Below are 13917 nucleotides of genomic sequence, written 5' to 3'. Positions count from 1 at the left end.
ATGCAAATCAAAGGGAACTTGACATGTGCATTAATGAGCCTATAATAGAGGGGCAGGGGGTGGGGAAGGGGAGACCATAAGGGGAAGAAGAGGAAATTGGGTGGCGGAGAGAGAGCAGTTAGCGCAGTGATGGATACCCTGGGGATATATAGGGAAGTGACTCTCCGACCGGCCCTCCCTGTGCTCTGTCTCAGCAACTCGTCATGACTCGAAGGCCCAAGGATGGGGTCCTGCTGATCGAGGGAAGGAGGTGGGGAGTGGCGAGAGGGGAACAGCGCATCAGCTTCTAACAGAAATTGCTGCAATGAAATCATTTCAGTCTCGTTTAAGCTGGGTTGCTGCTGAAAAGGAATAAGCAATGGGGACAAAGAATGAAGAAAGAAACATGAAAAGATGATGACATGGAAATCACATTTAAACACAAGTAGGTCGAGCTGGAGGACCGAAGCTCCGGTTATGGGGGAAGCCGAGGTGGGGGGGGTCGATAGCACCAACCCAAGGGTATGAACAAGCTTGGGGGGCTTTGCCTCAGGATTTCAAGGGCACAGCATTAATCCAGGAGGACCAGCTCATGGATTCCACATAGCACCGGTTTTCCAAAATGGTTACCTTTGTCTGGGGAAGTGACAAGGTGCCACAGAGTTTCCTGATACCAATTACCCAGGTAACATTTTGGGGTAGGCTGGTTTGGGATGTACCATAAAGCCCAGTACACACAACCAACTCTCCCTCTAAAAACTGGCCAGTAATGCCAAATAGTTTGGCACTATCACCCCTGTTCCCAGACAGTGGCACCTAGAAACAGGTAGTCTAGGTCCAGCTGGGAGGTTTCTGGTAAACCAGCGCTCTGCCCAGATATCAGCATGGATGTTAAACAGAACCATCAAAACTGGAGGCTAGGGCCGACAGGGGCAAATGCCCCAGGCCTCACTCCTCCTCCCAGCACATGGGATTCTGGGAGACAGCAGGCCCCTGGGGAGAGGAGGTGATTGATCAGAATATTGGTGACAGGGGCGCAATCACTCCTGCTTCCTCACAAAGTGGTGGTGCTCTGGGATCCCAGTGGACAATGCTTGAAAGTGGGGCAAAATGTCAGTCCATGCATGGGTGATTTAAAGGCAGAATTTCTGCTCTTCCTCCTCTACCACCCTCACTCCCTCCCCTCCCTCAGCCCCCAGGGGTGTTCCTGTGGGAAAACTTCCACATGGGACTTCCAATTTCCAAACCAAACCATCTTCCTACATGCCTGTGAGAGCCTGCAGGCTCCCAGCCTGGCTACCTCCATGGACTTACATTTGATGGAGAAGCCCTGTTGCTTTCTTCCAAGAACTCTTCCAGAGTCACCATTTCACTGCCCGGAGAGGCAGAGCAGGGCCGACCATGGTGAATGTGGCCTGGGTGATTTTTGTGGGGCGGCTCATGGGGGAGCAGGGCGTTCCTGGGAAGCCCTGGCTCCTGCCGGTGGCCTGGCCCCTGACTCGCCGGGGTTGTGCGGCTGAAAGAGCTGTCCCGGGGCAAGGTAGCCGGCTCTCTGCTTGGAATCAGGTCTTCACTGCTGAAGCTCTCAGATCTGCCGTGGATCCAGTCAGAAGAGCCTGGAAATTGAAGACGAAACATACAGGAATACAGGACACGGGGGATGGGGTGGGGCCGGGGGTTTGAGGACAGAAAGGATGGAAGGTGCGGGGAAGAACCACATTAAAACTATTCAGTTTTTCTCTTTCCAATGAGTTGGCTTGGTATTCAAGCACATCAGGGCCTAAAACACTTAAGGCAAAAAGTTATCTAACTCATTCTTCAAAATCTCCACCGAAGGAGATTTTACACACTTCCTAAGCAGCTTTTCCTAGCACCTTGATCACAATGAAAAAGTTCTTTTTATCTATTCTACAACTCTGCCACATGCTACAGCAAATTCCTTTTGTTTGGTCCTCAGGGAGCCACCCTAATGAACAACAGTCCTTTACTAGAAGATTTAATTACCATCAAGTTCTCTTTTCCCTAGGCTAAATAACTGCTAGTCCTTCACTTTTCTCACAGGTCTCATTCACCAGTCCCTTAACGCTCTGGTTGTTCTTCTCGGACCTTGTAAATTTGGGAACCTCACACTAAGCTCCTGGATGGACTTGATGGTCCATTCTAGACTGTTAGCCCATTGTTGGGTTGGGACCGTCTCTGTATGTTGATGATTTGTACTTCCCAGGCGCTTAGTACAGTACTCTGCACACAGTAAGCGCTCAATAAATACAACTGAGCGAATGAATGAATGGATTAAGTGCATTCTGGGAGGATGGTTTTCAGCTCGGGCAACCAGTCAATGTATTATGTTAGTGTGTTAACTTTTATTTACCAACATTTCAGCCTTTCCGACATATTCAATTTTGGGTTCACTCTGAGCCTCAGATCATCTTCTGTTCTACTCATACCCTTCCTTCCCAGTATTCTTTCTGCACAGTTTATTTTGGCCTCCCTAAGAGCTTTACTCTGCAGTTGTTCCCTGTCGATTTTCATCTGATTTCAGACTGAGACATGATTCGCTGGTCAAGGAAACATTGAATTCCTTTCCTCGATCCTCCCCTTTCCACAAATAAATGTCACCCATAAATTTAATGAACAAAGTCAGCTGTCCATCAGGCAGACAATTGCCATAGCTAGAAGCCAGCATTAAATAATTCTGGTTCTGTGGTTCCTGAGGACACATAAGACCCAATATTAGACAATTACTAACCACTCAGAAAGCATCCCTCTACTGAGAACCGAGGATGGTAAATTACCTTTCAAGTTCAGAGGTGAGCTGCTGCTGGACGGGTTTCGACTGCTGTCCAAACTATTAGGCCTGGACACTGGAGAGAAACAGCAGTATTCACTTACAGAGCACAAGATGGGACACAGGTCATCTGAACAAGGGGGCCACATAATGAGAAAAATCGTCAAAAAAGCGATTCAGCTGTGAATAGTTATGAAGAAGTCTGTTTTGAGAGTGGAACCATCTCTGGTCCTCCACCAAGATCAATGCCCAAGATTATTAATTGTATTTATTGAGCACTTACTGTGCACAAAGCACTGTCTTAAGCACCTGGGAGAGAACAACATAATACCTAGCAGGAGAGGTTGGTAATCAATCAATGCTATTTCAGATCTTCCCGGAGCTCCATAGAAGTGGAGCAAGCGGGTCCCATGACAGAGGGAAAGGGTACGTGCAAAAAGGAGCGTTTTATAGAGGTCCTTCCCAGGGTAAAAAGAGAGAGCAAATTATTACTATTATTATGTGGTATTGGTTAAGCGCTTACTATGTTCCAAGCACTGTATAAGTGCTGGGGCAGATATAAGATAATCAGGTAGAACACAGTTCTTGTCCCACATGGGTGTCTCATCCTAAGTAGAAGGGAGGAGGATTTAATCCCTATTTTACAGATGAGGTAGCTAAGGCTGAGGGAAGTTAAGTGACTTGCCCAAGGTCACTCAGCAGATAAGTGGTAGAACAGGGATTAAAATTCAGGTCCTTTGACTCCCAGGACTGGGCTCTTTCCATTAGGTCATGCTGCTTCCCAGTCTGGTGGAAAGATTGTTCTCAGCACTCAGACCAGCAGAAGAGAGGACAGGGAGTCGGGAACTGGGGAAGGACGCTTGAGGAAGGAAGTGGAGACATTCTCTGGAGCAGAGCTTGCACACAGCCTTAGAATGAGATGAAGGCAGGGGATGGGTGAAGAGGAGAGTCTGGCCCGCAGCCCAGAGAGCATTGAGAGGAGGGTGGCTTTACAGATTGGGTGGCAAAAGGCAGGTACTTCGAAGAGGAGCATGGCACAAGCAAAGAGATTGGGCAAGCCCTGCTGTAGCTTTCATCATGCTGGGGCAAGGAGCCAAAACACATCCAGACACAAGAGTCAGGGGTGGCCAAAACTGATGGGGCAGTAAAGAGACTATCAAAGGAACATGTGGATGACAGCGACTGCTGAGGTGCTTTTTTTCCCCACTTTCCTCAGCACTTATACTGAATCAAAGGAGAAAATGCCTCTTCACATTGAAAAGAATCTCATGGAAACAGGAGGCTTCTCCTCTCCTCCCCAGCAGCCACGCTCACAAAGGTAAGCTCCTCGGAGGTGGTAACTTACTTTCTTCAGGGAGGTCGACCCCAGACTTTCCATCGCTTTTTGGGGATGAGTTTGCTGGTGGCGGCCTAGCCCAGGGAAGTATATGGGAAATAACTGGTTCTCATGAAGAGCCCCACTGAGCTACAAAGTGCACAAAAGGGGCCTGCAGAAAATCGGCCTTACATTTATACTTCTGAAGTGAAATACAACAGCCTCCTCTGCCCCTCTGGCCAGCCACTTCACCCCCACCTTCAGGGATCTCACACCAGCTTCCCACCACACCACCCGGGAGCCTCCATCCCACCCTGCCTTGCACTGCTGCCACAGGAAGGCTAGAAGGCTGTGGTGGTGGCCGCTGCTGGAGCAGTCACTGAGTTGTGGCTGGGACTAGGACTCTGAGCCATGTGGAGCCTGAAATTCTGCTTCTCTAGCCACAAAAATGCTACCACTTTTTGTTTTTGTAGAGGCCCTTGGCTTTTCTGTCACTGTAGTGTTTTACTGTTTCACCACTCTTGCTGTGTCTGTCATCAGTCCCTTCTCCCTGCTTACATTCTTACCCTTGAGCCCCCGGAGGGCCAGGGACCATGCCAAACACCCACCGGTGTATTCTTTGCCAGCGTTCAGTAGAGTGCCAGCTCTGCCCATGGTAAGCACTTAATGAATATATTACTACTCTTCTTTCCCAGTTTAATCGGCTTACCATGTTTCCTGCTGTTGTGAGCTTCGACAGCAAGGGACTGTTCACAAAGATTGTCATCTGAACTGTATCCTAAAAAATAAGGGAAAATACTTATATTCCAGTCTAACCATGCTCATCCATCCCCCTGTCTGCAGAGCTCCCCTGATTGGTAGGGGAGGAGGAGGAGAAAGGCAGGAGGGCTGTCAGGAGGCATCCAGGCAAAGGCTGCTTCCAGCCAAGGAAACCCCATCTGCACTGACCAATGAAGACTGGAATCAATCAATGGTATTTTCTGAATGCCTACTGAGGACACAGCACCATACTCAGGGCCTGGGAGAGTCCAAAAGAAGCAAAACACTTCTCCCCTGCCCACAAAAAGCTAACATTCTAACGGATCGGCCAATCTGTGTCAGAGGTCACAGAAACAACCACTCAAACCACTTGTCAGAGCAAAGCTGTGTGTATTTCTGCATAAATAATAATAACAACAACTATGGTGCTTGTTAAGCACTTTCATTCATTCATTCATTCAATCGTATTTATTGAGCACTTAATGTGTGCAGAGCACTGTACTAAGTGCTTGGGAAGTACAAGTTGGCAACACTATAGAGATGGTCCCTACCCACCAGTGGGCTCACAGTCTAGAAGGGGGAGACAGACAACAAAACAAAACATATTAACAAAATAAAATAAATAGAATAGTAAATATGTACAAGTAAAATAGAGTAATAAATCTGTACAAACATATATACAGGTGCTGTGGGGAGGGGAAGGAGGTAGGGCGGGGGAGGGGGAGGAGGGGGAAGGAAGGAGGGGACTCAGTCTGGGAAGGCCTCCTGGAGGAGGTGAGCTCTCAGTCGGGTTTTGAAGGGAGGAAGGGAGCTAGCTTGGCGGATGTGCGAAGGGAGGGCATTCCAGGCCAGGGGGAGGACGCGGGCCAGGGGTCGACGGTGGGATGGGCCGGGGGTCGACGGTGGGACAGGCGAGAACGAGGCACAGTGAGGAGGTTAGTGGCAGAGGAGCGGAGGGTGCGGGCTGGGCTGTAGAAGGAAAGAAGGGAGGTGAGGTAGGAGGGGGCGAGGTGATGGAGAGCCTTGAAGCCGAGACTGAGGAGTTTTTGCCTGATTCGTAGGTTGATTGGTAAGCCACTGGAGATTTTTGAGGAGAGGAGTAACATGCCCAAGCATTAAGTAACAAGCACTTAATATGTGCCAGGCCCTGTACTAAGCACTGGGGTGGATACAAGCAAATCGGGTTGGACACAGTCCCTGTCCCACATGGGGCTCAGTCTCAATCCCCATTTTACAGATGAGGTAACTGAGGCCCAGAGAAGTGAAGTGACTTGCCCAAGGTCAACAGCAGACTAGTGGCAGAATTGGGATTAGAACTCAGGACCTTCTGACTTCCAGACCTATTCTCTATCCACCAGGCCACAGAATTTGAAGAGCTTTCTTCAAATGGCCATTTGTTCTGCCCCAAGCAGAGTCAGCCTTTGGACACATCATAAGCCTCATCTTCTGTTTAAGCTTTATCCAGATCTTGCTCCCTTCCTGCTAGAAAAGGATCTTGACACTTTGGATATCCAAGGAAGTCTGCTCCAAAACAAAATCAGAGGATTAATGTTTGGACCAATGAATGAGTGCGTTGTACATCAAATTCAGGTACTAAGGGAGAGAAAATTTTGACTACTTAAAAGTAACAATGTGGGGGGTGGGGAGAAAGCTGTCCAAAATGGAGATTTCAGTAGTAAGATTAAATCTACATGGTGCATAATTTTCTTTGAACTCCCGTTTATCAAAACTCAGTTATTACATTCATGCTGCAGAGAGTCTAAGGAGCTGAGACAGCTCAGTTAGAATAATTACATGCTTCTGAACCTTAAAAGCTCCAGTAACTGCTAAGCCAAAATGGGGCTCCCATAACACTTTTAAGAGTTCCTGGACATACTTTATCTCAGGGTGTGTCCTGCTGCGAGCTGGACGCGAGAGAGAGTCTTCAAGCTTATTAATAGAGAAACAAAGAAGTGTCATTTCTTCCTATGAATACAAAACAGGGAAATGGAACTTAAAGCTCATGCGCCTGGAGATACTTTGCACAGGGCTGGGAGTCAGGAGACTTGGGTTCTAGATCTGGTTCCACCATTTGCCTGCTGTGTGACCTCAGGCATGACACTTAACTTCTCTGGGCCTCACCTGGAAAATGGGGATTAAATACTTTTTGCCCCTGTTACTTAGACTGTGAACCTCGTGTAGGACGGGGACTGTATCCCATCTGATCCTCTACTTCAACGTTTAGCATAGTGATTGGTACAAAGTAAGCACTTAAAATCATTATCTAAACACCTGAAATCAGATTAAGTTTACTAGCACTCAGTTAATATTAGATGTCAGATTATATCCTTAACTTATTTTATTGTGCTCAAATGTCTCCATCCCCAGTCTGTTGAGAACAGAAAGAATTACTTCTTAGGTGTACTATAATATAATGAAAAATGCAGGTAGATTTAGAGGCAGGATTTTAATCTTCAGGGAAAATGATTTGTCTCTGTTTTTTAATGTGATTAACAACAATTTCTTAATAAGAACTGGGGCAGAACAATGGTTCAACCAGCCCAGTGTTCAGCAATCACCAGTAGCAAAAAAAATGGCTTCACAATATCTGTAGAATCTGTCTCTTCCTCTCCAGCCAAACTGCTACCAATTGATCCAAGCTTCTTATATCTCTACTTGACTATTGCAACAGCCTCCTCGCTGACCTCCCTTCCACCTGTTGGTCACCACTCAAGACATACTTTGCTCTGCTGCGCAGAACATTTTCCTGAAAAAACAACATTCAGTCCAAATCTCCCCACTCAAAAACCTCCAATGGCTGCCGATCCAGCATAGCGTAGTGGATAGAGCATAAGCCTGGGAATCAGAAGGTCATGGGTTCTAGTCCCACTCCTCCACTTGTCAGCTGTGTGACCTTGGGCAAGTTGCTTCACTGGGCCTCAGATACCTCATCTGTAAAATGGGGATTGAAACTGTGATCCCCACGTGGGACAGGCACTGTGTTCAATCCTATTTGCTTCTATCCACCCCAGCGCTTAGTACAGTGCCTGGCACATAGAAAGCGCTTAAATACCGCAGTTATTATTATTGTTATTATTAAATCAAACAGAAAATCTTTACCACTGGCTTTAAGGCACTCAATCAGCTCTCCCACTCTTACCATTCTTCACCAAAGAACTGCAACGCAGACCGTACACTTCGCTCCTCCAATGCCAACCTACTTATTGCACCTCGAACTCATCTATCTTGCCTCTGACCCCTTGCCCACATCCCCTCTCTGGCCTGGGACTCCTACTGTTTCATATACGACAGACCACACTCTGCCCACCTTAAAAGCCCTCCTAAAAAATCACATTTAACTTTCCTTTTCAAAGAATGCATCTACTTTGTTCCCATAGGGCAACACTCACTAGGTTTTCCTAATAAAATCAATATCAATATCAAGAGGCTTTGCTTTACTCCCTTAAGGCGACCACATAGATCTATAAAGGATGGGGACTAGCACAAGCCCAACTACCCAAGAATCAATACTCTCTGAATGTACTTGGTTTTCTTTTTTTTTTCCTAAATGGCATTTGTTAAATGCTTACAATATGCCAGGCACTGTACTAAGCACTCAGGTAGATCAAGGTTGTCAGGTTGGACTCAGACCCTGTCCAGCATGGGTCTCACAGTCTTAAACCCCATTTTACAGAGGCACGGAGAAGTTAAGTGCCCTGCCCAAGGTCACACAGCAGACAAGCAGCAGAGCTGGAACTAGAATCCAGGTCTTTCTGATTCCCAGATCTGTGCTCTAGCCACTAGGCCATGCTGCTTCTCACGTAGTTTTCCTTTTTAACTCACTTTTGAGAGTAGTGTCTCAGGGTTTCAGAGCCCAGGGTGGTCATTTATAGCTCACTATTACAGGACTGGGGGGGACATCTGTGCTGCAGGTCAGAGCCTGGGCACAGACACCACCGTTTCACTCCATGACAAACTTGCAACTGAAAAGAGCCACTCCTTGGCCTTGAACCCCAATTATCGGTTTGGACATGGGGTTCAGGCTGAGCCTGAGATCAGAACCAGAGCTGAGAGACAGCTCTACTGCTTCAACCAGTCACATGCTGTACCCCCTGCCCAACCTGATTATTTTGAATCTACCCCAGTGTTTAGTACAGTGCTTGGCACCTAGTAAGCACTTAACAAATATACAATGTTTATTATTGTTGTTCTCATTCTCCTGGGCTGGGATCAGGGCTGTGCCCGCCCCCCGCCCAGCACAGTTCTGGGCATTGAGGGAATTAACAATAACAATAATACTAATAATAATAATAATAATAATAGCAATGATAATTGTGGCATTTGTTAAATCGGGTTAGACACTGCCCGGTCCAACTTGGAGCTCACAGGCTCAATCCCCACTTTCCAGATGAGGTAACTGAGGCCCAGAAAACTGAAGTGACTTGCCCAAGGTCAAACAGCAGACAAGTGGCAGAACTGGGATTAGAACCCATGACCTTCTGATTCCCAGGCCCATGCTCTATCCACTATGCCATGCGGCTTCTCCTAGGCTGGGGAGGTAGATGCAGCGTGTCCAGTACCTGTTTTGACAGAAATCAGAGGGCTGGGCCCCAAGATTGCTTACAGACTTAGAGGAAGTCGGCTGCTAGGAAAAAGAAAACAAAAATGTGGCTTAGTGGAAAGAACACAAGCCTTTGTGCCAGAGGACCTGGATTCTAATCCTGCCTGTCACGTGCCTGCTGTGTGACCTTGGGCAAGTCATTTCACTTCCTCTGTACCTCAGTTTCCTCACTTGTAAATTGGAGAGTCAATATCTGTTCTCCCTCCCACTTAGACCGTAAGCCCCAAGAGGGACAGGGACTGTGTCTGATCTGACTAAACCGTAACTATCCCAGTGCTTAAGGTACAGTGCTCAGCACATAGTGAGCACTTAACAAATATCATGACTTTTACTGTAATTAAAGATGGGCCTCCTTGCTTTAGCAGCTCGCCTAGAAGCCTTGGCATGCTCTAGGCCTCTCCCACCTTTGGGCCGGCTCAGGCGTCTTGCAGTGGACGTGGAAGTGGATGGGGTCACGTGGATGGCAGGGGTTGAGAAGGCCCGGGAGCTCAGTTCTGCGTGGCAGTGCTTGCCAACACCATCTGCTGAGGCTTCAAAGCTGTCGCTCCTGTTTGGGTGCGGGGAGCCTCGTTTCTGCTTCGGGTCACTGGGGCCTGGGAAGGAAATGCACAAGGAAAGTTAGGCCCTGAGGAGTTCAGCTGGGGCCGTCACTGCCCTCCGAGCCCCTGAAGCCAGGACACAGAGCTGCACAGACAAGAGCTAGGCTGGCAAGCCACACCATAGGACTACACAGGACAGCCCATTCGTGAGAGGGACACACTACTAAAGTCGACCCCGGGGGACCAGCGTAACTGTCTCCCCAGCCCTGGAGCAATCAGCTCTGAGGCTTCGTCTCTGGGAACTCATTAAAAAGGGAAAAGGGGGAAAACTCAATGGAGAGCAAACTCCAAATGGCCAACTCTAGGGAAGACCCCATGGAAATTCTTAACAAAAACTCTTCATCTTGAAAGCACCTAAAAATAATATCTCCTGAAAGATCACAAGCTATCCCAAGGAAAGAACTGGTTTTCCGGGATGCTGCATCCTACTGGTAGGTTTTCATCTTTCGCTCAGGATCTTGGGGAGGGTTTGCTGGCCATATAAAACCTTTATGGCCCATAATTCCTGATATACTAAAAGGAGTCAGAGTATACTTTCAAATCCCACAGTATTCCGAGTAACCTCAATTGTACCTTTTCAGAAATGCAAAACTACCATTAATAAAATGACTGGAAGGCACTTTGCAAAGCTAATATGCAATTTAAATGCTCAAAAGTTATAATCATGTGAATTCAAGTTTGAGCTTGTGTTTTGGGCGGTGACCTTGATGAGAAGCAAGTTTCAAGTTTTGTAAAATGAACCTGCACAGACCCTTTATTGGGCAAAAGTAAAATCGTAAACCTAATAAACGATGGAAACGAATGAACAGTTAGCATGAAGGACAGAAAAAAGGTGTTATTAGCCCAGAGACTAAAGGTGTTTTTCCAAAAAAAATAAAATAAAATAAAAAAAACCAGGCTAGGAAGGGCAATTGAGTTAAAGGGGCTATGTTGTTTCTGAAGGTCTCTCAGGATAACCTCCTTTGGCAGAGACAATTTTCCTGAAATCATCTGCCACTGTTTTTCCCCAATTTTCAGAAGGCTAGAGCCCAGTTAAGCCACTCTGTCCTGGAATCTGGACCTTTACTAATGAATCCAATTTGCGTCAACTTATTGAGCAGGTGAACAAACTCCTTGAAATGTGGTGCTGTGGAGATATGCTCAAGGACTGAGGTGCCAAGACTCAGTACAGTGTTTTGGTAGAGAGGTAGGAAAAGCATGGCAATTTACAATTTGGCTGCCTAAAAAAACCGTCTTTAAGAACCAAATTCTAAAAAAGGGTGTTTGCTACGATCAGCACATTTAGGAAGCAGAGCAACAGCTAGCCAGTCCCACTCTCGGACTGGAAGCGGTCAAAGCCTGCAACATTCAGAGACACTCAGAAGCACACCAAAGCGTCACTTACGTATTATGGGAAACACAGTCCAAGGGGTCCGGCACCCACGGGCTGTATGACGAGAACCTCCCCTAAAACTGTGCTTCCCGGGAGAAATGATCCATAGGGTAGAACAACTCATCTTCCCCTGGGAATTATGGTCCGTCCTCGTTGGAAACTGGCTTTGGTTGGGGATTAATATGCTTATGGCATTTGTATCACAGGTATGGAGTCGTGTGTACCCACAGAGATCATGCTGCCTTTGCGCTACTTGTTTTCTACTGAGACTTCGGAAACAAATGGAGACAGATGATGAAGACATATGATAGAGAGAAGGGTTTAGAAATCTCCGATTGATGAGAAAGAGAGAGATTCGTTAGGAGAGGGTGGTATGTCAGAATTAGACCAGAACCGCAGACGTTTAGAGAGAGTTGGGTGGATCGTTGGAGACTTTTCTTTGTCCTTGCTTTTGCTTCTCAAAAAGGGACTCTTTTTGCGCTGAGCTGCTAAATTATCGTCACCCGGATATCCCAAAAAGAAGAAGAAAGAAAAGACAAATTAAACCCCAAAAAACAAAAAAAAACCCCATGAAAACAAATGGTCTTACACAACTTAAGAGTTCAGCATCCCCACTAAAACCAAGCATATGGGCAGTGCTAACACCCAACTTAGGGACTTAGTTCAAACAGTCATCCATGCCTTCAACCAGTAGCCGCTTAAGGATACATCTTCAGTCACTGAACTAACCCTCATCGATAATTTCATTGCGATTTTATGGGAGCACATGATTTATACTCTTTTCACTTTCACATTTAAAATTATGAAGTAGGAAACAATCATGCCAGGATCTTTCCTCACCCTTTGGGGTAACAGTGAAGTTTCTAACAAATCTGTGCGAACAATTTCATTTAATTGGGTCATGTTTGTTATCTCAAAAGCCAAAAGGTAATAGGTACAACAAGCTCTTAATGGCTCTAAGTTCATTCCTGCTTAAACATGTTTACATCAATGTGATTTATATGCAGCTTTAGTAAAATATGGCTTTTCTTGTAAAAAGAAAGTAGTGATACATACAAGGTTCTTGTAAGAGTTTACCTCCAAAAATATTTTTCTGCATGCTGTTATGGAGAATTATAATTTTTTTACAGCAGCATCCAAAAACCCAATACCCACCAGATCCATAATTTCCTTTCTCTTTATCCCCCCCCCCCGCCCCCCCGGCCCCCGCCGCCCCGCCAACCAAAAACACACACAAAAAAACAAAGAAGAAACCAAAAACAAAACAAAATTCACCATATGGGTAATTGACAATTATTCCTTGCAACAAAATAGAAAACTCACAATGTTTCACCAAGTGATTTTAAAGGCAAATAACTCTTAACTGCCCACTAACTGCTCACCCAAGCACTCCCAAATCACCATTTGACATGGTTAAGAGAAATGGGAATTCTCTTGTTGGCACTGCATTTCTTCACTGATAGTGCCACCTGCTGGAATCATTCCATACCAGGCACTGAGGAGAGCCAATATGGTTCCACATCCTTAGAACAGAATCAGTTCCATACTTTCTCACTGTGTGCAAGGCTTTCCTCTCTGAACGAGGGCTCATTTCAGCTGATGGGTCCCAAATGCATAACAAGAAAAGAAAACCCAAGATAATGAAAACTACCTAAAGCACAAGTATTAATGTTCATGCATACCACACACTGTTAGTGATATATCAGTCAATCGTATTTATTGAGAAATTACTGTGCAGAGCACTGTAGGAAGCACTTGGGAGAGTACAATATAACAGACACATTCCCTGCCCACAGTGAACTTACGGTCTAGAGGAAGAGCTTATAGATCATACATCAGAGTTTAGCCTTAAAACAAGTAAACTAAACACTCGACTGTCAAAAGTCCTCGGCCTTAATCTGTGCGCTATCTTTGATTGAACTGTTTTAGTTCATTTGCCATCTTGCCTCACTACCTGCCTGCCACCCGGTGCAGAGGTGAATTATGTGTAATTTTTCAAATAACAGTAATAATGGTAATAATAACACTAATAGTATTTGTTAAACACCATTCATTCAATCGTATTTATTAAGCACTTACTGTGTGCAGAGCACTGTACTAAGTGCTTGGGAGGTACAAGGTGGCAACATAAAGAGACAGTCCCTACCCAACAACGGGCTCACAGTCTAGAAGGGGAAACAGACAACAAAACATGTAGACAGGTGTCAAAACCGTCAGAATAAATAGAATTATAGCTATATGCACATATAACCATACAATGTGACAGTTTCAAAAATGAACCTGGAACACTATGTGCCAAGTATTGTTCTAGATACAAGATAATCAGGTTGGACGGACACAGTCCCTGTCCCACATGGGGCTCCAGTCTGTGTAGGAAGGAAAACAGATAATGAATTCCCATTTTACAGTTAGGAAATTGAGCACGACTTGCCAGGGGTCACACAGACAGAAAGTGGCAGAGCATTCGAGAGATTTAAACTCAGGTTCTCTGACTCCTAGGCCCAG

At 46.0% G+C, this 13917-nt stretch overlaps 1 protein-coding gene across 4 annotated transcripts in view; it reads right to left on the bottom strand.

Moving 5' to 3' along the window:
• The window catches only part of CCDC88C (coiled-coil domain containing 88C), a 177530-nt gene that overhangs the window by 4098 nt on the left and 159515 nt on the right, over positions 1 to 13917 (bottom strand). For 3 of the 4 annotated variants that reach the window (XR_005452540.1, XM_038752863.1, XM_038752880.1), the window contains exons 26-29: positions 9846 to 10034; positions 4792 to 4860; positions 2775 to 2843; positions 1294 to 1595 (exon numbers count right to left, since the gene is read on the bottom strand). Coding sequence is in view for 3 of the 4 variants with exons in the window: in XM_038752863.1 (XP_038608791.1) it covers positions 1294 to 1595; positions 2775 to 2843; positions 4792 to 4860; positions 9846 to 10034 (629 nt within the window). In the remaining variant the exon portion in view is untranslated. The remainder of the gene's footprint in view (positions 1 to 1293; positions 1596 to 2774; positions 2844 to 4791; positions 4861 to 9845; positions 10035 to 13917) is intronic. The other variant, XM_038752873.1, reaches the window with a different exon arrangement.

The sequence above is a fragment of the Tachyglossus aculeatus genome, chromosome 1 (genome assembly GCF_015852505.1).
Source record: "Tachyglossus aculeatus isolate mTacAcu1 chromosome 1, mTacAcu1.pri, whole genome shotgun sequence".
Lineage (NCBI taxonomy): Eukaryota > Metazoa > Chordata > Mammalia > Monotremata > Tachyglossidae > Tachyglossus > Tachyglossus aculeatus.
The sequence above is the reverse complement of the archived record's forward strand: the minus strand, read 5'-3'. Positions and strand labels throughout refer to the sequence as shown.